General features: G+C 39.9%; 1 protein-coding gene across 2 annotated transcripts in view; it reads right to left on the bottom strand.

Moving 5' to 3' along the window:
• grm5b (glutamate receptor, metabotropic 5b) overlaps nucleotides 1–26,399 on the bottom strand; it is a 551,580-nt gene that overhangs the window by 107,815 nt on the left and 417,366 nt on the right. For both annotated transcript variants that reach the window (XM_060826597.1, XM_060826598.1), the window contains exon 6: nucleotides 9,492–9,618. In XM_060826597.1, the coding sequence (XP_060682580.1) occupies nucleotides 9,492–9,618 (127 nt within the window). The remainder of the gene's footprint in view (nucleotides 1–9,491; nucleotides 9,619–26,399) is intronic.

Here is a 26,399-nt window from a genome sequence, read left to right as displayed (position 1 = left end):
CTTCTAAATTCAACCAATTTTGCAATTGTATCTCTTGTCAAATTCCTATCATAAGCACACGTTATCTTAATTTCTATTTCTTTTATCACTCAAGGAGCTTTAAATTTATTTTGCCTACTTTTCATTTTAAGTGACTATATCTTGACAGTGCTCAAACCATCTCTATTTTGAAAATTGCCCATTGTAGTTACTATTTTTCCTACCTACTTTTGCCTCTCATTCACTCAGTACAGCTTTATTCATGCCTCAGTGAAGTCAATTCTCTCCATTAATTGTTTATTCTACATTCCCATTGTCACCTCAGCCATATGACGCAATGATCATTGTCCACTAAATGTTCACCCACTGTCACTTGATCTACTTGGCTGACCTCATTCCCAAGGATCAGATTTAGCAGTACCTAATTTCTCTTTGGACTGAAAACATAACTGCTGTGGAAAAATCTCTTGAAAATAATCTCAGAACATTTGCCCCTTTCTGTCCTTTGCATCAAACATTAACCTATGTTTGGAATAATTAAAGCCCACCATTATGACCACTCCATAATATTTCAATCTCCTTGTTATTTCTTTTAAAACTATTTTTTCTACATCTCTCTTTCCAGTTGTTGATCTATAGTCTACACTAGACAATGTAATTGAACCAATTTTCCTCAGCTTTGGACAGATCAACTCTCTCCTTGCTCTTCTTTGGAATATTCCTTTTTTCCAGTGGTACAATGGTCTCCTTAACCAAGTTAAAAATCACACTACACCAGGTTATAGTCCAACAGGTTTAATTGGAAGCACACTACTCTCGGTGCGTCGCTCCTTCATCAGGTGATAGTCAAGTGAAGGAGCGATGCTCCGAAAGCTAGTGTGCTTCCAATTAAACTTGTTGGACTATAACCTGGTGTTGTGTGATTTTTAACTTTGTACACCCCAGTCCAACACTGGTATCTCCAATTCAGGACTCCTTAACCAATACTGACACACCTCTTCCACTTTGTTTTCTGAACACTTTGTTTAGAGGAACATTTCATACCCAGTCCTGCTCTTCCTTGACCTAGTCTTTGTTATAGCCACAACATAATTCCACATTTCAATATATGTCTGTAACTCTCTAATTTTATTTATTATCTTCCCATGCATTGGGACAATGCTTCAGAATGCGTTCATTTCTCCCTTATTCTGACACCACTTATGAGCTTACTATTCTCTGCTCTATTACTAATTGTCTCTCCCAGCACTTTGTGCGCTCTAGTATTTCTTTCGGATATTCTCACCTGGTTCCCATACCCATTTAGATTTAGTTTAAATCCTCACCAACAGCATTAGCAAAATGCCCCACTAGGAACTCTCAAGGAAAGCCTCAAATTAAATGGAATCTACAACACAGAAATGACCAATTGGCTGAAGTTGTCCATGCTGGTATTCTATGTGAATCTCTTTCCACCATAGTCACCTTTTCCCAACCTATCTATAGGCTCCTCTATTCTCCTCTCCTGAAATACTTCATAGAATCATCATAGAATCACAGAACTTCTACAGTGTGGAAACAGGCCCTTTGGCCCAACAAGTCCACACTGAAACTCCAAAGAGTAACCCATTCCCCTACCTTATATTTACCTAATGCACCTAAACTACACAGCCCTGAAAACTATGGGTAATTTAGCATGGCCAATTCACATAACCTGCACATCTTTGGATTGTGGGAGGATACTGGAGCACCCAGAGGAAACCCGCACAGACATGGGGGGGGATCATGCAAACTCCACATAGATAGTTGCCCGAGCTTGGAACTGAACGTGGGTCCCTGGCGCTGTGAGGCAGCAGTGCTAACCACTAAGCCACTGTGCCACCCCATGATTTCCACAAACTCATCACTTTCTGTGGAAGGAATTATTCTCTAATTTCATAGTCAATCTGCGAGAAGCTAGAGATATCCATGATAACTTATTCTGCACTCTATCAAAAGTGGAAACAATTTCTGTACATCTACCTGAGTAAACTCCTTAATAATTTTTAAAAGCTATATCTGATTTCCTCTTGATTCAGATCTGCTCAATCTTTTCAAACCTATTATATTGTTTTTATCTGGCCACATTCATAAGTTCAGGTCATCTGTACAGTCTGGACAGAACTTCCACAGCCCCTAATGATGTTGGCAATGGTTAATTCGTTGAGAAAACATGATGAGATTGGTAGTAATGTGATTCTCAATACTGAGAAAAATGTCCAATTCTGCGACCAGGTTTTGAATGGTGAATTAAAAACCTTGCCTGTAAGTGGCAAGAGGCATATTTGGCTGCATTGATATCTCTTTGTTATCTGCTCTTGCCACATTGATATTAATTTTCTGATTCTCCCACCCACTGGAGAGAAGCTAGATAAAAATAACCCCCCATATGAAAGTCAGAGTGGTAATTGGTGACTCCAGCTCACTGCTTGCTCCTTCAGGCCTGCCTTAGACATCTCAGGACACATTCCATAGGCAGTGATTGCCCACAGCCACATGTCTCTGGAGGTAAGCATTAGACACATGCCAGCACAGCTTCATCACCATGGCATATATATGACCCACTTACAAAACAGTTTTCCACTTCAATGCTGCAGCATGTAGTGGGCTAGCACATTTCATTGCAACAAAGCTGGCAGGGCACTATGAAGGATGCTGAAGAGCTGGGAAAGCAGGATCAGTCTTTCGAGGAGAACAATAAGGCCATTAATCAGTGGCAACATCAGCTTCTGAAAAGTTGAGTAATGCAGGTGCAACAAGCCAAGCAGGAGTTTATTGACACCCGGGGTTCCAAAGAGTGAGGCAGTAAATTTGTCGTCGGTCAAAGGCAAGCAGTTTCTAACTGTTCTCAGAATCAAATGCAACTTTTCTTTTTTTTTCCTTCATTTTTGGAGCTGCTGAACAACGTTTTTTTAAACATATGATGCCTTTCATTTAACATTGAGAAGAGATTAGGCTACACTAGACATCATAGAATCATAAGAGTGGTATAGCATAGAAATGGATCCTTCGGTCCAACACTTCCATGCTAACCAGATATCTTAAATTAATTTAGTCTCATTTGCCAGCATATGGCCCATATCCATCTAACACCTTCCTATTCATGCCTATCCTACCAGATGCCTTTTAAATATTGCAATTGTACCCACCTCCACCACTTCCTCTGGCAGCTCATTCCATTATTGCACCATCTTCTGCATTAGAAAGTTGCCTTAGGTATCTTTCAAATTTTTCCAATCTTACCTTAAGCCGTTTGGGTAAAGAACTGGCTTGAAGGTAGAAGACAGAGGGTGGTAATGGAAGGTTGTTTTTCAGATTGGAGGCCTGTGACCAGTGGTGTGCCACAAGAATCGGTGCTGGGTTCACTGATTTTCATTATTTATATAAATGATTTGGATGTGAACATATGAAGTATAGTTAGTAAGTTTGCAGATGACACCAAAATTGGAGGTGCAGTAGACAGCGAAGTAGGTTACCTTAGAGTACAATGGGACCTTGATCAAATGAGCCAATGGGCCGAGGAATGGCAGATGGAGTTTAATTTAGATAAATGTGAGGTGCTGCAGTTTGGAAAGGCAAATCTGGGCAAGACTTATATACTTAATGGGAAGTTGCTGAACAAAGAAACCTTAGAGCGCAGATTCATAGCTCCTTGAAAGTGGAGTCCCAGTTAGATAGGATAATGTGGAAGGTTGTATGCTTTAGTATGCTTAGTGTTTAGTATGCTTGTCTTTATTTGTCAGTGCATTGTGTTCTGGTGTTGGGAGGACATTGATCAAGGCACCTTTGGCGTACTGTGTGCAGTTCTGGTCCCTCTGCTATAGGAAGGATGTTGTGAAACTTGAAAAGGTTCAGAAAAAATTTACAAGGATGTTGCCAGGGTTGGAAAGTTTGAACTAAAGGGAGAGGTTGAATAGGCTGGGGCTGTTTTCCCTGGAGCGTCGGAGGTTGAAGGGTGTCCTAATAAAGGTTTATAAAATCATGAAGGGTATGGATAGGGTAAATAGATAAGGTTTTTCCCTGTGATGGTTGAGTCCAAAACTAGAGGGCATAGGTTTAAGGTGAGAGGGCAAAGATTTAAAAGGCATCATTTGAGGGCCAACGTTTTTACACAGAGGGTAGTGGGTGTATGGAATGAGCTGCCAGAGGAAGTGGTAGAGGCTGGTACGATTACAACATGTGAATGGGATCTGGATGGGTATATTAATAGGAAGAGTTTAGAGAGATGGGGCCAATAGCTGGTAAATGGGACTAGATTTATCTAGGATATGTGGTCGGTATGGACAAGTTGGACCATAGGTTCTGTTTCCATGCAATACATCTCTATGACTCTATGCCTTCTAGCTTTGGACTCCCCTACCACAGGGAAAAGACCTTGACTGTTTACCCTATCCATGCCCCTCATGATTTTTTAAATCTCTATAAGGTCATCCCTTAGCCTCTGATCCTCTAGGGAAAATAGCTCCAGCCTATTCAATCTCTCTGTTGTAGCTCATAGCGTCCAATCCTGGCAACATGCTCGTAAATTTTTTTTCTGAACACTTTCAGGTTTCACAACATCCTTCCTATAGCTGAGAGACCAGAATTCAATGCAGTATCCTAAAAGTGGCTGAGCCAATGTCCTGTACAGCTGCAATTTGACCTCCCAACTTCTATACTCAATGCACTGACCAATAAAGGCAACCAGACAAACAACTTCCTCCCTATCCTGTCTAACTGGGACTCTACTTTCAAGGAACTATGAACCTGCACTCCAAAGTCTCTTTGTTCAGTAAATTGCCAGGACCATACCATTATGTGTATATGTCTTGCCCTGGTTTGCATTAGTAAAATACAGCATCTCACATTTATCTAAATTAAACTCCATTGCCACTCCTTGGGGTAAGACAGGGTTCTAAGATGTGATGGTGCTGAGAATGGGTAACTCTTGTAGTTTGGTTTCCTTTTCTATTCTTTCTTCTCCTGGTCACAAACTCCCTGCAATGGATTACTGGCCTTGGACTCAGTACAGACCCAGTGAGATGGCCTCCTGGCCTGGTGTGGCAATCACTCATGGTCCAGTATGGCCATCTCTCAGCCCGGCATGGCAGTCTCTCGGCTGCTGTGGTCTCAGCATGGATGTCTGGTCTTGAGCTAATTCCTCAGAGTACAGTTCCACTGTGGCTAAGTACTTAAGAAAGACTATAATGTTGAAAATTTCAGCTTTATTTCTTTACTTTTTAATTAATATTGAGAACGTCTGAAATGTGTAACTTTCAGCCTTACTTTGTATGTTTTGCACTATAGTATAATTATTGCAATATTTAACTTTTAACTTTGGTCTTTCTTTCTCCCTTGTTAATGGATTCTGGAGTTAGGTACTTGTACCTCAGATCATACTTTGGGTTGTGAAATTATACAGTTTTAACTGTACACTTCAACATTTGTACTTGAGTACATGTACCAATAAAATCATAATAAATCAAATCAGTTTTACCAATGTGGACTTGTATACACAATGAAGTGTCAGCTATTCCAGCCACGTGACTACAGAAGTAGTTTTATTTCTAATTTCCTTTTCACACATGCATTGTAAAGGCAACTCCTGGCTGGTAGCTCTTGACTAGTACCCAGCTGGGCTTTGAAAATGGCATCAGGATTCCTGGGATGTTCCGCCATTCCTAAGCAGACAGTAGTGTGAGCAGATACTGTGGAGGCATGACACATAGTTAATGAAATGAGTTATAGAGAAAGGTGTTAGAACACCTGTTAGGGTACAAGAAGAGTAACCCTTCATGAAATTCACTAAATTGACACTTTGCCTGTTTCAGGGGGAAATTTAGCCCTTTGTGTTGTTTGCAAAAATTCTTGGGTTTTCATAAATTTGTATAGTTCAAAATTGCCCTTTCTAGATCCAAGTCAAAATCATTGATAAATACGGAGATGAAAAGCAATAGAATGCTCAGTGCTCTATAATGTTCAACATTTCCCATCTGCGTAACATCCAGTACTTTAAACCTTTCTTTATTGTCAATCAATTGATAATTCCTCTTCCCCATTGTGTGCTTCAGCAAATGCGTTATGAGCAAAACTATCAAATAGATTTTGAAAATTGCTACAAACCTCACTATTTTGGTCGCATACGGAATTTACTTACAGCTGAGATGTTGGAAGCAGGTACAATTACAACATTCAGAAAACACCTGGATGCATACATGAATAGAAAGGGTTTACAGAGGACCCCCAATTATCCGAACGAGATTGGCGGGCACTATTTGGTTCGGATAATCGATTACTTGGTTAATATTTATTGGTCAGGGTATTGAGTACAGAAGCTGGGAGGTCATGTTGCGGCTGTACAGGACATTGGTTAGGCCACTGTTGGAATATTGCATGCAATTCTGGTCTCCTTCCTATTGGAAAGATGTTGTGAAACTTGAAAGGATTCAGAAAAGATTTACAAGGATGTTGCCAGGGTTGGAGGCTGAACAGGGAGGAGCTACAGGGAGGGGCTGAACAGGCTGGGGCTGTTTTCCCTGGAGCGTCGGAGGCTGAGGCGTGACCTTATAGAGGTTTACAAAATTATGAGGGGCATGGACATGATAAATAGACAAAGCCTTTTCACTGGGGTCGGGGAGTCCAGAACTAGAGGGCATAGGTTTAGGGTGAGAGGGGAAAGATATAAAAGAGACCTAAGGGACAACTTTTTCATGCAGAGGGTGGTATGTGTATGGAATGAGCTGCCAGAGGATGTGGTGGAGGCTGATACAATTGCAACATTTAAGAGGCATTTTGATGGGTATATGTATAGGAAGGGTTTGGAGGGATATGGGCCGGGTGCTGGCAGGTGGGACTAGATTGAGTTGGGATATCTGGTCGGCATGGACAGGTTGGACCGAAGGGTCTGTTTCCATGCTGTACATTGCTATGACTCTATGACTCTAATTAAACGCCTTTCCTCTGGGGCTCAGAGTTTTTAAAGTCTGCTCCCCATTCAGGAGATTGCAGAAACGCACAGTGCGTGAGCCCCCGCCCCCAACACCACCCATCGCACCCCCACCCCCTGCCCCCCCAGCACGAAGCACGAGAGCCCCCGTCCCCCAGAACCCCATCCAACCCCAATCCCCCGTCCCCATCCAACACCGACCCTGCCTGCCCCGCCCCACCCCAAACCCCACCATTTGCCCCCAACACCACCCCCAACTCCATCCAACACCGCCCCCATACACCGCCCCACCCCCCCATCCCATTCAACACCACTCCCTGCCTGCCCCTGCCCCCCAACCCCATTCAACACTGCCCCCTCTCTGGGGCAGCCGGACTGGACACCAACAAGACTGCTGCTGCTGCTACCTTTGTGGAGTAAGTCTCCAAATAACACACAAACACACACAGCCACAGCCACACACACAACTTTTCACTGCAACGTTTTGACAGGTTCCATGTTTGCCCTGCACAGGACAATATTGGAGAAATTATCTGGGGAAGAGGTGGGGTTAGGGTACACCCCTCTGTAGACCTCCAAGGAAAGTGTGTGGAGAGAGAGAGATGGCGGGAGGTCAGTCACTTAGAGATGGTGCCTGTTTAATCACTGTAAACAGAAAATATGAACACTGTTGGAAACACGTCTTTGATGCAACGTTTCCATTGGGACCTCGAGATCTCCTTCGGACAATCTAATTTTTGGATAATTGGTATTCAGATAATCGAGGTTCCTCTGAAAACGGATATGGGTTAAATGCTTGTAAAGGGAACTAGATCAGTTTAGGATATCTGGTCGGCATTGATGAGTTGGAACCAATTGTCTGTTTCTGTGCTGTATAACTCTATGACACTCTACCTGTTCTAATTGGTAATTTCTTCAGAAGCCTGTGTTGCATTTGTCAAAAACAACTTTTCTTTTAACAAATCAATGCTAGCTGTCTTCAATTATTTCATGTTCATGAAAGCTTAAAAATTATCCCTGTACTTTGGTTGTCTAGGCTACTTTTCGTTCTTGAAAAATAAGTGTCACCTTGACTAGTCTTCAGTCCTGTGTCAATTCTTAGGGAACACTGAAAACTGTGGTCATGGCGTCCAGGGACAAACTACTGTGGATGCTGGAATCTGTACTGAAAACAAATGCTGGAGATCAGAGCAGGTCAGACAGCGTCCACGGAGAAAGAGCAAAGTGAAGTGTGGAGGGGACAGCATTTATGCCATAGTTTGGGAGGGTGAGGGTTGGGGTAGTAGATGGAGAGTGCTGACAGAGAAAAGATATTGATAGTTCTATCTGCTTTCTATATAGGAACAGGACTAAGTTACCTATAACATTCAGCCATTCAACGTAATTATGGATGATACTCAACCTTGCTCCATATCTTTGCTCCAAATCACTTCATATGATTGGCTAGAAAGTAAAAGTTGCAAATGTGTTGCTGGTCAAAGCACAGCAGGTTAGGCAGCATCTCAGGAATAGAGAATTCGACGTTTCGAGCATAATGAAGGGCTTATGCTCGAAACGTCGAATTCTCTATTCCTGAGATGCTGCCTAACCTGCTGTGCTTTGACCAGCAACACATTTGCAGCTGTGATCTCCAGCATCTGCAGACCTCATTTTTTACTAGAAAGTAAAAGTGTCAACTCGAATTTAAAAACAACAATGGTCTCATTCTGAGTCATTATCAAAACAAAAATGACTGTTTAAAGAAATGTAGTTCATAAAATAGTACCATCATAACGGAGACACTTAACAACACTTCAAAAATATAACATCAGTGATATACCTGTTGACCAACAGTAGTTATTCTTCAGATTTTTTCTGTTGTTTCAATGATATGTTAGCAAAAAGGGGAAGTTTTTTGCAACATCAAATGATTTCACTGATGATCTGGCAGTGGGGTTGATGTTGGTTTTGCAGGCACTGGATTCCACAGTGCAACCTCACAGAAGAAGTGAATGGTAAATCACAACACTTCAGGATTTCTGCATTAATCTGGTTTGCACTAAATCCTTCAACTTAGGTTAGTACCAGAGGGATAATACTGAGAGTTTGCCATCAAAAGCTTTGCAAATTCAAGGCTATTACTGTCTTTCACTTTATTTGCTACCGTGGATTTTCTTTATCTGAAATATAATTTTTTATTGAATGAGGCTGTTTTAATTATTTTCAGTTACAATTATTTCAGTACAATTGATATATTTCATTTTGACTCTGCGGCACATTTAGTCTATAATACTGAACTAAACACTTTATTTACTCATTTATTGATTTATTCTGATATTACAGATTGAAATGATCCATCACTTGTACATTAACATTTTAAGTTTAATCATGAACTCAAATGATCAGCCATGGAACGCAGGTAGATCATTCCTGATGCATTTAACATGCTAATACAACATAAAAATATTATTCAGTTGTGTTAATTTAGAATGAAATGGTTTGTATTACTGTGCCAATGTTACTCAATTTGTAATTTCCAATTGCAGACTTGGCCACAGACTGTTAAGGTAGAAATAGCTCCAGCTCTTACCTCTGAGATCTTTAGTTGGCCAAGAGCCAAGGAGACATGCTTGGCAGGTGTACTCATCAAACACAAATTCATTTTCCTTACATGGGGTACAGGTCCAGCAACAGCTTACCTCACCTTTCCGGATCACCTGTTCAGATTAACCAGAACGTTAGACAAAAATCATGGGTCATTGAAATTGTTTTATCAATGAAACATTTTCATATTGTTCTTCTGAATTGACTATCTAATTTGTTGTCACTGAGACCCATTCTGATACTATCATTTCCAATGCCTCAAGGATTTGTTTGTGAAATTTTAGTGTCTGAACAGTGAACTGTGCTACATTTAAATGAAGAGATTCATGGGATTTTCTGTCAGTATTAGTATCACACATCATCAAACCTACAGCAGCGTAAGTACATTATAATAGAGCACAAGTACATAAATTTGGAACTAAACTAATTGCAATGCCACCATACCATCTAAGACTACTGAGTAGGTACCACAGAAAAATAGTTAACTGCATTTTGTTGAATTTTATAACTGTTCTTGTTATAGCTGGGCAATAAATAATGATGTAGTTTTCTTTCTTCACAGCAAACTTCTGGACATTAAATGTTTTTTGCATGGATAATCTAAAATGGAAGACAGAAAACATTGCTGGCTGTAACAGTTGCTCCTTTTTTGAGATATTTTAGGTTCTTGAGGTGATTTCCTCGAATTCCAGGAGCAGCAATTACTGTTTTATATGCTGTTGCATTGTTTTGGAAATTTGGAAAAAAAAAGTCAAAACAACAACAGTTTTAAAAGGGAGAAGAACAGACAAAGGAAGCACATGATGATGCAATTGCAGGAGAGAGACAGAGAAAGAAACTGATACCAGAGTGAACCTGCACAGTACTGCTGTTGCTGTTTGAATTCATGTATCGCTGGACATCGAAGCGCATTTGGGAAAATTAACAAACAATGAAATTCACAACTGATCTTGGAGGAACCGTTTCGGCAAAGTTCGCAGCACAGAATGAGACAGGTTAATTGTTTAAAGTGGCTTACAGAAAGTCTGCAGTAGTGAGTAGAGTGGGTTCTTTCTTGATTGTGTGTTTTTTGAGATATGTCTCTTGATTAAACTTAAAATATAAACCATAACTATTAATCTAACCTAGGACAGTGTTTTGGAGAGGAATATGATGGTGTTATTTTCTGGGTCTGTAGATTGTGATGGAGCAAAAATGGCCTTTAGTAGAGCGATATGTGCTTATTGTCAGATGTGGGAGTTTAAAGACAGTTTAAGGGGTACTGCAGACTATATCTGCAATAAGTGCTGTTGGCTGCAAATCATATCAGATCGAGTGGATCGGGTAGAGAGACAGTTAGAAGCGATGAGGAATTTGCAACAGCAACAGTATGTGATGGATGGCAGTTATAGGAAGAGGGGAAAGTCTCAGATACAGTCACACAGATGGGTTAACTCCAGGAAGAGTGGGAGAAGACTCCTAGGGCAGGAGTCTTTTGTGGATATACCCATTTCAAACAGGTATGCTGTTTTGGAAAATGTAGGGGCTGATGGATTCTCAGGGGAGCGTAGCACGAACAGCCAAGTTTCTGGTATTGAGACTAGCTCTAATGCAATGAGGGATACACCAGGTTCCAATAGATCAATTGTGTTAGGACAATAAACAGATGTTTCTGTGGCCAACAGTGAAAAATTAGAATGGTGTGTTGCTTCCCTGGTGCCAGGATCTAGGATGTCTCAGAGAGGGTGCAGAATGTTCTCAAGGGGGAGAGGGGCCAGGAAGAGGTCATTGTCCACTTTGGAACCAATGACATATGAGGTGAAAAGGTTGGGATTCTGAAGGGAGATTACAGAGAGTAAGGCATGAATTTAAAAAGGAGGTCCTCGAAAGTAATAATATCTAGAATACTCCCGGTGCTATGAGCTAGTGAGGGCAGGAATAGGAGGATAGAGCAGATGAATGTATGGCTGAGAAGCTGGTGTAATGGAGAAGGATTCACATTTTTGGATCATTGGAATCTCTTTTGGGGTAGAAGTGACCCCTGTACAAGAAGGACAAATTGCATCTAAATTGGAAGGGGACTAATATACTGGCAGGGAAATTTGCTAGTGCTGCATGGGAGGATTTAAACCATTAAGGTTTTGTGGGGGGGGGACCCAAGGAGATAGTGAGGAAGGAGATAAATCTGAGACTGGTACAGTTGAGAACAGAAGAGAGTCAAACAGTCAGGGCAGGCAGGGACAAGGTAGGACTAATAAAATAAACTGCACTTATTTCAATGCAAGTGACCTAACGGGGAAGGCAGATGAACTCAGGGCATGGTTAGAAACATGGGACTGGGATATCATAGCAATTAAAGAAACATGGGTCAGGGATGGGCAGGACTGGCAGCTTAATGTTCCAGGATACAAATGCTACAGGAAGGATAGAAAGAGAGGCAAGAGAGATGGAGAGGGTGGCATTTTTGATAACAGATAGCATTACAGCTGTGCTGAGGGAGAATATTCCCGGAAATACATCCAGGGAAGTTATTTGGTTGGAACTGAGAAATAAGAAAGCGATGATCACCTTTTTGGGATTGTATTATAAACCTCCTAATAGTCAGAGAGAAATTGAGAAACAAACTTGTAAGGAGATCTCAGTTATCTGTAAGAATAATAGCATGGTTATGGTAGGGGATTTTAACTTTCCAATCATAGACTGGGACTGCCATAGTGTTAAGGGTTTAGATGGAGAGGAATTTTTTAAGTGTGTACAAGAACATTTTCTGATTCAGTATGTGGATGTACCTACTAGAGAAGGTGCAAAACTTGACCTACTCTTGGGACATAAGGCAGGGCAGGTGACTGAGGTGTCGGTGGGGGAGCACTTTTGGGCCAGCGAGCATAATTCTATTAGATTTAAAATAATGATGGAAAAGGGTAGACCAGATCTAAAAGTTGAATTTCTAAATTGGAGAAAGGCTAATTTGATGGTATTAGGCAAGAACTTTCGAAAGCTGATTGGGGGCAGATGTTCGCAGGTGAAGGGACGGCTAGGAAATAGGAAGTCTTCAGAAATGAGATAACGAGAATCCAGAGAAAGAATATTCCTGTTAGGGTGAAAGAGAAGGCTGGTAGGTATTGGGAATGCTGAATAACTAAATAAATGGAGGGTTTGGTTAAGGTATAGACAGGGTAGGTAGAGTGAATCCTGAGAAGAGTACAAAGGAAGTAGGAGTATACTTAAGAGGGAAATCAGGAGGGCAAAAAGGGGACATGAGATAGCTTTGGCAATAGAATTAAGGAGAATCCAAAGGGTTTTTACAAATACGTTAAGGACAAAAGGATAACTAGGGAGAGAATAGGGCCCCTCAAAGATCAGCAAGGAGGCCTTTGTGCGGAGCCACAGAAAATGGGGGAGATACTAAGTGAATATTTTGCATCAGTATTTACGATGGAAAAGGATATGGAAGATATAGACTGTCGGGAAATAGATGGTGACACCTTGCAAAATGTCCATATTACAGAGGAGGAAGTGCTGGATGTCTTGAAATGCATAAAGGTGGATAAATCCCCAGGACCTGATCATGTGTACCCTAGAACTCTGTAGGAAGCTAGGGAAGTGATTGCTGGGCCTCTTGCTGAGATATTTGTATCATCGATAGTCACAGGTGAAGTGTCGGAAGACTGGAGATTGGCTAATGTGGTGCCACTGTTCAAGAAGGGTGGTAAGGACACTGACGTCGGTGGTGGGCAAGTTGTTGGAGGGAATCCTGAGGGACAGGTTGTACATGTAATTGGAAAGGCAAGGACTGATTAGGGATAGTCAACATGGCTTTGTGCGTGGGAAATCATGTCTCACAAACTTGATTGAGTTTTTTGAAGAAGTAATAAAGAGGATTGATGAGGGCAGAGCGGTAGATGTGATCTATATGAGCTTCAGTAAGGTGTTCGACAAAGTTCCCCATGGGAAACTGGTTAGCAAGGTTAGATCTCATGGAATACAGGGAGAACTAGCCATTTGGTTACAGAACTGGCTCAACAGTAAAAAACAGAGAGTGGTGGTGGAAGATTGTTTTTCAGACTGGAGGCCTGTGACCAATGGAGTGCCACAAGGATCGGTGCTGGGTCCTCTGCTTTTTGTCATCTACATAAATGATTTGGATGTGAGCATTAGAGGTACAGTTAGTAAGTTTGCAGATGATACCAAAATTGGAGGTGTAGTGGACAGCAAAGAAGGTTACCTCAGATTACAACAGGATCTTGATCAGATGGGCCAATGGGCTGAGAAGTGGCAGATGGAGTTTAATTCAGATATATGCAAGGTGCTGCATTTTCGAAAAGCAAATCTTAGCAGGACGTATACACTTAATGGTAAGGTCCTAGGGAGTGTTGCTGAACAAAGACCTTGGAGTGCAGGTTCATAGCTCCTTGAAAGTGGAGTCACAGGTAGATAGGATAGTGAAGAAAGTGTTGGTATGCTTTCTTTTATTGGTCAGAGTATTGAGTACAGGAGTTTGGACGTCATGTTGCAGCTGTACAGGGCATTGGTTAGGCCACTGTTGGAATATTGCGTGCAATTCTGGTTTCCTTCCTATAGAAACGATATTGAGAAACTTGAAAGGTTTCAGAAAAAATTTACAAGGATGTTGCCAGGGTTGGAGGATTTGAGTTATAGGGAGAGGCTGAACAGGCTAGGGCTGTTTTCTCTGGAGCATAGGAGGTTGAGAGGTGACCTTATATAGGTTTACAATATCATGGATAGAATAAATAGACAAAGTCTTTTCCCTGGGGCAGGGAGTCCAGAACTAGAGACCATAGGTTTAGGGTGAGAGGGGAAGATACAAAAGAGACCTAAGGGGCAAGTATTTCACACAGAGGGTGGTACATGTATGGAATGAGCTGCCAGAGGAAGTCGTGGAGGGTGGTACAATTGCAACATTTAATTGGCATTTGGATGGGTATATGAATAGGAAGGGTTTGGAGGGATATGGGCTGGGTGCTGGCAGATGGGACTCAATTAGGTTGGAGTACCTGCTTGGCATGGACATGTTGGACCGAAGGGTCTGTTTTCATCTCTATGACTCTATTACGGAGAGTTCATGATACAACGCCAATGTTAGAGTCAGAGTTCTGACTTTTTTAGTGTTGTATACTTTTTGAAAAACTGATAAAATCTAAGTAACCAATTAACTAAAGAAGTAGGCCAAAAAGGAGTTTGTTGCAAAACTAAATTTCAAAGAAATATAAATCAAAATGTTATTTTCAGGGATGACAACGCTCTTGCCACGATATTTCTTGTTAGTTGCAGAAGACCTCAGGCACACTGATGGACAGGTCTGCCTTCCTTGCCATGGACACCCAGAATCAGATATCTTACAGACGAGAGACAGGCAATTGTACCTAATGTTTCCCTCACAGCCATTGGCCCTCCAGCTTATCAGTCCTCCCTTTGATAAAGTACTTCCTGCACAAGTTTGAAATAAAAACTCATTTTGTTCAGTCAGAGCTATGAATCAGCAGGAGACCACTGCATAGCAGAGTGCAATGAGACACCATCACAATGTACCCCGTCAAGCCTAACAAATTGTTGCTTATTTTTTAAACTTGATGAGCTCGGTGCAGTTGCACACATCCATGACTCGAAGGCAATTTGCAGTGAAAGCAGATTAGATGAGACTGAAGCTCAAAACTGAATTATCAGCTTCAAAACAGCAGGGACAACCAAACCCTCTCAGGCTTTGTAATGTTACTAATGACAGTTTACTGACAGAATCACCACAATATGGTGCAAGCTACTGAGGCATAGCAATTTGCAAAGTTTATTTATATCTTTCTAGTTGACCAGTCTGTATATCACTCCCAAGATTTCTTGATATTCTTCTGTTAAATCAATAGGTTTTGTACATCATTGGTTGGATAAGCATTGTATGAAATGATAAGCAGTAAGCAGGATCTGTTCTGCATAAAGGGTAAGATTAGGCCATTCAGCCTGTCGAACCTGCTGTGTTATTCAATTCAATTATTTGTCTCAACTCCTTTCCCCCGCATTATTTCAGTATTCCTTTATGTCATTAGTAACCAAAGATCTAGCAATTTCTATTTGAACACACTCAATGATTGCACATTCACAGCCTTATGCGGTAGAGAATTCCAAAGACTCATTACCCTTTATATCCAGCATTATGTTTCTTCCTAGCTTGCATTCATATTATCTTTTTCCTTTAATGCTTTTTGTTGCTGGATTCTAAATTGCTGTCAGTCCTCTGGCTCACACTTTTTTCTGACAAATATGTAAACCATTTCCTTTGACCTCATTAACATTTTTTGTTAATCACAGTTGATCCAACTTTTCTGTTGAATTTTTGTAGCAACATTGGAACAGATGTAGGTAACTCAGCCTGTCGAGCCTGCCCCGTAATTCAATATGATGATGGCTGATCAAACACATCAGTACTTCTATCACCCTGTACACTACTGGTAATCGAAAAACTGTCAAACTCACCTTAAATGTACCCAAAGACTAAGCTTTCATAGCCCTTTATGGTAAAGAATTTCAAAGCTTCACAATCTCTGAGTGGAAAGACATCTCCTAACCTTGGTACTTAGTGGAATCTCCTTACTTTTAAAATGTGCTCCTCTTGTTCTAAACTCCCTGAGCTGGAAAAATGTTGTACCTGCCTCTACCCAGTCTATCCCTTTAAGAATTTTGTATGTTTAAATAAGATGGCCTCTCATTCTTCCAAACTCCAGAGAATACAGGCACAGTTTATTCAATCTCTATTCATGGGGAGTATGACAATCCTTTGGCAATAATATTTATTCTGGAGCAAGGAGACCAAAACTGCATACATTAAATTAGGTGTGGTCCAACTAAGCACCTGTACAGCTGAATCAAATCTTCACTATTTTTGTACACAATCCCTCTTCCAAGAAAGGTCTTCCTAAAAGTTTGCTGCAGCTGCATATTAGCATTAAGTGACTTAGTAAGGACAGCTCAATCCCTTTGTATATTTAAACTTTCCAACCTCTCACCTTTTAAGAAATATTTTGCCCATCTTTACACTAACCAATTTGGAAAACACAATCATTTTCCATGTGGTCTTCCCTCTACCAGGTACTTGCCCATTCACTATGTCTCTCCAAATTATTCTGAAGCTGCTTTACATTCTTCACCACAGCACACATTCCCACTTAGCTTTGTATTACCAACAAAGCTAGATACATTATATTTGGTCCCCAACATTATATAATGATTCTTGTAGTACCCCACTTGTCATAGCCTGCCAGTGCAAAAGTTAGTTGTATTCTCTGTTTTCAGCCAGTTAGCTAATCAGTAACTCATGCCCATAAATTTAATTCCATCCCTTGTGCTTTAATTTTTTTCAACAAGCCTCTTGTGAGGTACTTTATCAAAAATCTGAAAATCTAAGTAGGCGACATTCATCAGGTCTTTATCAATTTCATTCATAGCATCCTCTAAAAACTCTAACAGGTTCATCAAACACGATTTCCCATTTGCAAATCCATGCTGACTATGCTCAATTAGATCATCAAAAAGCAAGTGTTTCCTAATCCCATCCCTTATAATAAGGGAGACAATGGCCTAGTGGAATTATTGCTAGATTGTTAATCCAGAGACTCAGGCAATGTTCTGGTGACATGGATTAGAATCCTGACATGGCAGATGGTACAATTTGAATTCAATAAACTCTAGAAGTTTGAGTCTAATGATGACTATGAATTGATTGTTGGAAAAAGCCATCTGGTTCACCAATATTCTTTCCAGAAGGAAACTACCATCCTTATCTAGTCAAACCTACATGTGACTTCAGATTCACAGTGATGTGATTTACTCTTAACCATCTTCTAGGCAATTAGGGATGGGCAATAAATGCTGGCCTGGCCAGTGATGCCCTCATCCTGGGAATGAAGTAAAAAAAATACATTCTAGCATTTTCCCTACTACGTACAAGGAAAAAACATTTGTAATTCCTTGTTCTCTTTCTCACTCCCTTCTTATGCAGTGGAGTTTCATTTGCTACCTTCCAATCCACAACAATCATTCAAAATCTGAGGAAATTTGGAAGATAATCATCAATGTGTCTGCTATGTATGTGGATAGTCTGCTTTAAGAGAACTAGTCTGACCTGAGGAGGCAGGTCTTGGGTCCAGTCAAGAACCAGCTGTGGATGTGTTAGCATAATCCATAAAGTCGTCCTGCTCAGATTGACTATTTGTCTACCAGGTATATAATTCCTGGTTCCAAAGGAGGTACCAACATAAAAATTGATAACAAGGTTGGGATCCACCTATGAACTGTAGATTTCAAGACAGTTTTTAAAATTACTATCTCAATGGAGTTGGCTACCAGTGAAGCAACTCAGTTAGCTGACAACACCCAGATGCAAGGGGGAATGGAAACTCAGCAGAGTGCAGCACCAACCATAGAATGACATCAGTGTGACAAGAGTGACCACAAGGGGCCAATGTATTGGACTCAAGAAACCCAGAGCCACAGGTGTAAGTGATTGGATCATATTGCCCGAAGTCGTTGGGTACAACCCAAACAAGTAAAGTGGAGTCAGAAGGAAACAACCTTGAGGTCAAGGTATAAGGTACATGCCACCAGTCAGGGAGTAGATAGGAGTCAGCGAGATCTGTAGAAGAAGGAGAAAGCCTAGAATCAACAAAGTTTCAGATAACCATACTATTAGTATGGGATGAAGCTGATAGTTTCAGGATTCCTCCAAAGTAGAGGGGAAGACCCAGTTCCTGCCTCACAGCATTGTAATTCCCCCTTCCCCAACTAAATATTTTATCATTCCGTCTGCTCCTATCCTTCTTCATGGCTAAAGTAAAGATCAGGGACTTGTGATCACCATCACCAAAATGCACTCCCACAAAGAGATCTGATACCTGGCATGATTTGTTGCCAAGCATCAAATCCAATATGGCCTCTCGTTTAGTCAGCCTTTCCAAATATTGTGTCAGGAACTCTTCCTGGACACACCTGACAAAAATTGCTCCATCAAACTTTTTCAAATAATGAGGTTCCAATCAGTAGTAGGGAAGTTAAAGTCATCTTTGACTGCAGCCATGTTACTTCTGCACTTTAGAAATTTTGCCTCCCAATCTGCTCCTTGGTGTCTCTGTTGCTATTGGGGTCTTGTAGAAAACTCCCAATAAAGTGGCTGTTCCTTTCCTGTTTCTGACTTCTACCCATGCTGACTCTGTAGAAAAACCCTCTGATTTCTAATTTTGACTATCACTTTCCTACTTCATGCTGCCAGCTTGAGTTTCCTCTCAATTTCCCATCTCACAACCAAAGTCTACGAAAAGTAACAGCAAATCTCTTGGTGATGATTTTAGTCCCAGTACACTAAAGTGCAAGCCACCTTTCTTGTACAAGTCTCATCTGCCCTAGAACTAGTTCCAATGCCCAGAAGTCCACCCAACAATTGCCGAGGTATGTCCCATGGCCAAAAAGCAGGACAAATCTAGATAGATCAATTTATTGAATTCCTACATTGTGGAAGCAGGCCATTCAGCCCACCAAGTCCAGACAAACCCTCCATAGAGCATCCCATCCAGATCTACCCAATCCCTGTAATCCTGCATTTCCCAGGACTATTCCACCTAGCCTGCACATCCCTGGATACTATGGGTAATTTAGCATGGCCAAACCACCTAACCAGCACATCTTTGGGCTGTGGGAGGAAACCAGGGCACTGGCAGAAACCTGCACAGACACTGGGAGAATGTGTAAATTCAGTGCAGATAGCCACCAGAGGCTGGAATCAAACCCATGTCCCAGGCACTGTGTGGCAGCAGGGCTAACCACTGAGCCACTGCAATGTCCTACTGCAGCAGTCTACTTTCATTTATCAGCAAAGCGTGGAAAGGCGCTGATCAACAGTGCAATCAAGCAGACTTGATCAGCCATAACTTGCTGACTAATGTTCAGTTTGGGTTACTCCAAGGCCACTAGCCACCCTAATCTCATTATTGCCATGGTCCAATCATGGACAAATTAGCTGAATTTCAGATGTAGGGTGATAGGAAGGCAGCATTTGACTGTGATCATGAATTCTAGAAAAACTCAAGGAAATCATCTCAGTCCTAGAACATTCCTGTAGAGTTCCTCAGGTTAGTGTCCTAGATTCAGTCAGTTGCATATTTTTCAACAGTGATTTCACAATCTTCAGCATTACTCACAACGTTTCAGATAATGGAGCAGTCTGTGTCTATATATAATATGCCTTGGACAAGGCATTGTCGGGTTAATAAGTGGCAAATAATATTTGTGTCCCACTAGTATAAGACAATGAAAGGTTCAAACAAAAGGATATTTTTAACTATCTTCCCTGATATTCAATTGTGTTATTATCAGTGAATCCTCAACATCAACATCCTGCGGTTACAATTATAGGTAGAAACCCTAAATTTGCTGGGGCAACCAACATGAGATAAATATAGGAAACTGACCTATTGAGAGGTCAATCAGTTAGTGGATGGTGACTTAATCCCTAGATGATCATTGGGCCATCTCTTAGTGTTGTATGTGCTTGCTGAATTTCTAAGTATGTTTAAGTGTTGCTACTCAGTGATGATCTGAACTAGTGACACAGTATGTTTCAATTGAATCCTACTAAAATCAGACATAGGGCAGTAGATGAAATAATCGACCTTTGTCAGCAAAAGAAAGTATGGTTGACCACAAGGCTATGCTGTTTTAACATTATACACAGAAGCTGCAAGGAATAGCCTAACTGAGCAGTGTGGCCAAGATTTGTTCAAACCGAGAAGTAATATTCCTTCCTTCTAGGGAAAATAAGTTGATGTCCTGATGCATGAAAGGTCAACTGAATGTGGTAGTTGTGCTTTGCCAGTGGTCAACTAGTCAATTGCTGAAGACTGGACAGTACCGAGAATTGCTCACATTGGCTGCATGCATGGAAAGGAATGTAAGAAATGTGCTTCAGGGTGATAGCAAGCTAACTTATGAACAGAAGCCACCTGATTAATGAATGGAGGTTGGGATGGAGCAGGCTGGCCACCTAATTTGGTCTGATCTTCGGATAAGTCTATGTAAACCAGGTCTTGAGATTGTAAGCATTGTATGGGTAAGCTTGTGATGTATTGTTGTTATTGTGTTACGCTTCAATAAACATCAAGTGGGTATACCCTACTGTTGTGACTGCCTTTGGCAGTTGATATTCAGTGTTAACCTGACAAGGGACAAGGGAATGTAGGTATAAAATCCAACACCATTAACTGAGAGTATCCCATCTTCTGACCTTGAAAAGCCCATCCACCATCAACAAGGTACAAATTAAGTTTGAGATGAAATATTCTCCATTTCCCAGGGTGAACTGAGCTCTAAAAAGACTTGATCCATCCAGGTCAAAGCAGCCTGTTTAATTGACAGCCCACCCACCACTTTAAACATTTACTCTCTCCACTGTTGGCTTACAGTGGAAGCAGTGTGTACACTTACAAGATGTGCTAGACCACATCATAATACTTCCATTGACAACACCTAAAAAAACCTACAATCTCCACCACCGTGAAGGTCAAGGGGATCTTTTGCATAGGAACAACTCAAGTCACACACCATCCTCATTTGCAATTATATAACTCTTTCCGCCATCACAGTCAAATCCTGGAACTCCCTTCTTAATGCACTTTGGATGTACCTGCCCCCTATGGACTGTAATGGTAGAAGTCAATGCCAAACTTTCACCTTCTCAAGGGCAGTTAGAGATGCACAATAAATATTTGCCCAGCTAGCAATGCTCACATCTCATAAAATAGAAAAAATGAAATGGAAGTTGGATTTAAAGGAGTATTCAACTGCTAGCTAGCACATGGGTTATGCAATTTGTATCATTTTGTGGCTAATGTATTTCCAAGGCAGTTGTGGCTGTCCACTTTACTTACTTGAGATCTTTCCCTTTTTCTACCATGATTGAGCATTCATTGTTTACTTTTTTAGTTTCTCTTCACTCCTTTAGATGGATTGTGAAGAAAAGGAGCAGTACCAACCTCCATAACCAAGTAAAGTGGCAGGTGGACCTCTGAGAAGTGAAACTCCTTCCAGGCTGCTACTGGGGACATCTGCTGTATTTTCCATTTTCCATGGATAGCTACATCAAGCAGATCACTAATATTTTCTGCATTAGTGTAAACAATATTATCCACATCATTTAAATTATTCACTTCTGGGGCTACCATTTAAATTAGACAAGGACCTCCTTGAGTTATGCCAGCTGTATTAGTCTTAAACACACACTCTCCAAGGATTTCCTAATGTTTTAATGTGCACTTTAGATAAATTTAATGAGAGTAACACAATCCAGCAATCACGTAAAATTAATTAAATCAGTTTGTTAGAACTGACAATTGGTTATCATTTGTATTTATTTGTCAACTACTGAACTACTTCAGATTTCAATGGAATTTAAATTATCTATTGCTGCTATTGTCTTAGTATCTGCTGATGGATAATTGTCAACACAGAATGGTTATACGAACTGCTGTTGATTTTGTGTTACAAGAATTAATTTCTTATACTATTAATTTCCCATAACTTATACCAGATAAAGTAAATAGTTAAATTACTAAAAGTTATAGATTAAGTCGGTTTATTGCATAGACTAAATCAATAAGTAAATAAAACAATATTTTGCTGTGTTAGCATTATGGTCGTTTGATAACTGCAACATGTTCGAGTTTGTAGAAAGTATTTGACCTCGGATCACAAAGCTATGACAAGTATCTACTTTTTAAATAAATTAGCTCAGATCATTTAAGTGGAGTCTGAGGTGCAGACAGGGAGAGGAAGACTTATTTGGACACTTTAATCCAGAAGGTAGTCACCTTCGTTTAGGACATGATACAGACCTCATTACTGAACATGGACAGGAGGATATGAACTGAATGAAACAGATAAGATGATTCATGTGCAATGCTGAAGCAGCCTCAGCCTTTGGAATGATTAACTTATACAAAATTCTTCCTGCATAGATAATGGAAAAACTTGTCAGCTGTATAAACAAACTGATCACTTTACAAAGCTGAAAACGTGTTGCTGGAAAAGCACAGCAGGTCAGGCAGCATCCAAAGAGCAGGAGAATCGACGTTTCGGGCATGAGCCCTTCCTGAAGAAGCTCTGATCTCCAGAATCTGCAGTCCTCACTTTCTCCTGACCACTTAACATGGCCATTTAAGTGAAAAGAGTGAAAATTGAATTTGGTTGTGATAGGAAACAGCATAGATCAGAGATAGTTTTCTTCATTATTATGAATGGTATGTCTGAAATTTGTGTTACCTACACAGTGACTGGGGCCAAAAAAACCCTTTTGGCTAGAAAATAACTTGAAATACAAGGAGGAAGATCACATTTGTGTTCCATGTAACAACCAATGACATCAACAAGCTGAGTGAATTTGAAGAACTAGTCATCAAACGAAAGAGCAGAATTTCAAAAGGTAGTAATCTGTGAATCACTACTTAAGCCTGGAGTGAAAATCCAACAAATCAGAGAGTTGAAGGGTTGGCTGGAAGGATGATGGCAAAATGTTTGTTCTACAGGACACTGGTACCAGTACTGCATGGAAAAAGAAATCCATTCCTTTGGGATAGACTATAAACTAAGTGTGGCACTGGAAAAGCACAGCAGATTAGGCAGCTTCCAAGGAGCAGGAATTATGCCTGAAACATTGACTCTCCTAATCCTTGGATGATGCCTGACCTGCTGTGTTTTTCCCTCACTTCCTCCTAACCGCTTATAAACCGAACTGAGACAAGTTTTTTAAAAAGTTCAACACCACAGCATTGTGGAAAAAGAGAGTGAGAGGATTGAAGAATAAACTTACAGTAATAATAAATGGTGGCTAAGTGCCAACCAGGAAAAAAAGTATCAGATTAAAGTTAAACACATATTGTCTGAATATACAAATCATTCTTAACAGGATAAATTAATCAATAGGACAAACAGTAACCAATGGATTTGTCTTAATTACTGTAAGGGCATGATTGCATGGTGACCAAATTTGGGATCTGAATAGTTCAGCATACTTGCTATTTCAAAAAGACAGATAAAATTAGAAGGGATATATGTGAACACAGGTTGGTGTGGGGGAGAGGGCTGTGGGTGGTAGGAAGTGGAAAATGACAGTCTGATGTAATAAGGGATGACAAAGAAAATAATGAGAAATTATCTTGGCTCAAAAGAGCAGTGAGGAGAATAAGTATAGTGAGTAAGAAATAACCAGTTTTAGAAAATTGTTGTGAAAGTGATTCATAGCTCCCCACTCCTTCCCTAATAATAGCTGTGTGTATGATAAAAGTTTTAATCGAGAAAATAGAACCGTTTGTAGCAAAAGCAAAGCAATAATTTTGGATGATGATATTTATATAGACTTGAAAAATCAAACTGAAAAGTAATTTGGAGGACATTACTGCAATGTATTTAACATAATTTCTAGGAATATTACATCATATACTAATTAGGCTTTATGCGAAGAGACAAGTTAATTAATAATTTTGATATGAAGAAATTTTCTGGGAAAGAGTGATCATAATTGAATTTCATGTGGAATATGAGAGTGTGTTATGATTGCTGCTGATGTTATCCTGGTCTAGTCAGATCTCAGACTGCAACCTGGCTTAATTGATCATATTGTAATATTATTTTTCATTTTGAACAAGCTGGTTCTTCAATGAAACTGCAGATTTAGTTTTATCAGTAAAATTGAAGTTTAGTTTGCAGAAGAACTGAAGACAAAATGGAATAAAACACAATACTTGCATATAATTTAAGTGTAAAGGTTTCATAATACTTGGTAAAATATAATCCCATTAATCCCAAAATGTTATTTTTACAGTATTTACACCATAGACTTCTTTTTCTGTCACATCAATAGGGCTCAACTTAGTGTGACTTCAATCATCAGTTTTAGAACCTGATTGCCTTTTTCTTGAGTCTTATACAATAGATTTTGTCAATTTCAAATAGCCCCTTCAGAGTTTATAACCAAACACTTCTGGCCAGGAATTTTAAAACTAAACACTTTTATAACTGTGCTAAATTATCCCCTATCTTTAGAAGTGACTTTTTACGGTATATAGCTTCAACTAAGGCTTCTAAAAAACTGCCAAGTTGAAACTTAAAGACTTTTTTCAAACTATGGAAAATTTCTCTGATCAGAAGAGACAAAATACCAATCTCTGAAATTCTTACACAGAAATGTTTATTATGTTTGCTTGTGAAAACTCTCTTTATGAAAACAGAACCCCAATACATACCAGACACTCTCTCTCATGTATGGTTTTGAGAATAAATCACCGTGACTACAGAAATGCCAACAAGTTAATAATTAAACACTTTCAGACACAGAACTAAAATTCATGTCACTAGCTCAAATCTGAACTCTAACATAAATTATATTATAATATAAATAAAACACACATCTTTTACCTTTACTAAAACTAATTACAAAGGTACAGGAGATGAGTTGGGTAAAGGCAGATTAAGAAATTAAAATGAATGCTTTGATGTGAGAAGAGCAACAGTGAACTATTGCTATTTCCAAAGAATCTACTATCCAGTGAGAAATAAAAACCCTACTGAAAAACAGTGGGAATGCGTGACAAACTTAAAACATTAAGGGTAATATCTGGTTAAAAGAAAAGGCTCATAATATTTCCAAAAAGCAGCATAAGTCTGAAAGTCGGGAGAAGTTTTGATATAGGCAAAGAGTAAAATGTTGATCACATAAGATAAAATAGAAATTTAGAGTAATTTAGTTGGAAACGGGCAAAAAGATTGTAAGAGCTTCCACAAGCTATGCGTATAAAGGACAAGAGTGATGAACGTTAATGTTGATCCCTCAAAGAGCATAAGGGAAAATTACATATACCCTCTAGTCTAAGAGACCGTGTTGCATTACATTATTTCTTGTAGCACAGCTACAGATGAGGGGAATAGTGGCTTTATGATATGTGCAATCTTACTGGACACAAATTGTCTTGTGGCTGCCATTTGTTATTTTTTAATATTTTTATGGAATGGAAGCAAAGCCAGAACTGTTGATCATCACTAGTTGCACTTCCGAAGATGGTGGTGAGCCACCTTCTTGAACTGCTGTGATTCATACAGTGTAGTTACATCCATAATGTTGTTAGAAAGGGAAGACTTCCAGGACTTTGATACAACAAAAGTGACAGAATGACAATATAGTCAGGATGATGTGTGCCTATCAGCCCAAGTCTGAATGTTGTCCAAGTCTTGTTTCTTGTAAGCATGACTGCATGATGATCTGAGGAGTTGTGAATAATACTGAACACTTATCATTAGAAAACATCTCCACTTTTGAACTTATTATGGAGGTATGGTCAATGAAAAAGCAGTAATATTAGGCCAAGAACTCTGTCTTAAAGAACTATTTCTATTTCCAATGAATCTACTATCCAATGAGAAATAAAAAAAAACTACTGGAAAAGAGATCCATCCAAGGCAAACTTTAGGCATTAAGGGTAGTGTCAGATTAAAAGAAAAGGCTCATAATATTTCCAAGTGATGTCCTGGGGCCAAGAATACTGACTGCCAACATGTCCTTTGTACGAGTGTGATTTCAGCAAGTGGACAGTTTTTCCCCAATTTCAACTGACTTCAATTTTAAACTTTCCACGTTTGGTCAAAGGTGACCTCAATGGCAAGGACAGTTTGCTGGCATTCTGCTCTTTAATCCTTGTTTGAACCTAAACTGAGAACCGGTTAGTGGGTTATTATCTGTTTATTACTCCTGTTTATTGGCACTGTCAATTATATCTTCCATCACCATGCTGATGAATAAAGCCAACAGATTGAATGGTAATTGATCAGATTGGATTTGTCATAATTTATTAAATTAACTAATCAAAGGTTC

This window comes from Hemiscyllium ocellatum, chromosome 6, assembly GCF_020745735.1.
Source record: "Hemiscyllium ocellatum isolate sHemOce1 chromosome 6, sHemOce1.pat.X.cur, whole genome shotgun sequence".
Classification (NCBI taxonomy): Eukaryota; Metazoa; Chordata; class Chondrichthyes; order Orectolobiformes; family Hemiscylliidae; genus Hemiscyllium; species Hemiscyllium ocellatum.
This window is presented reverse-complemented; position numbering and strand designations above follow the sequence as displayed.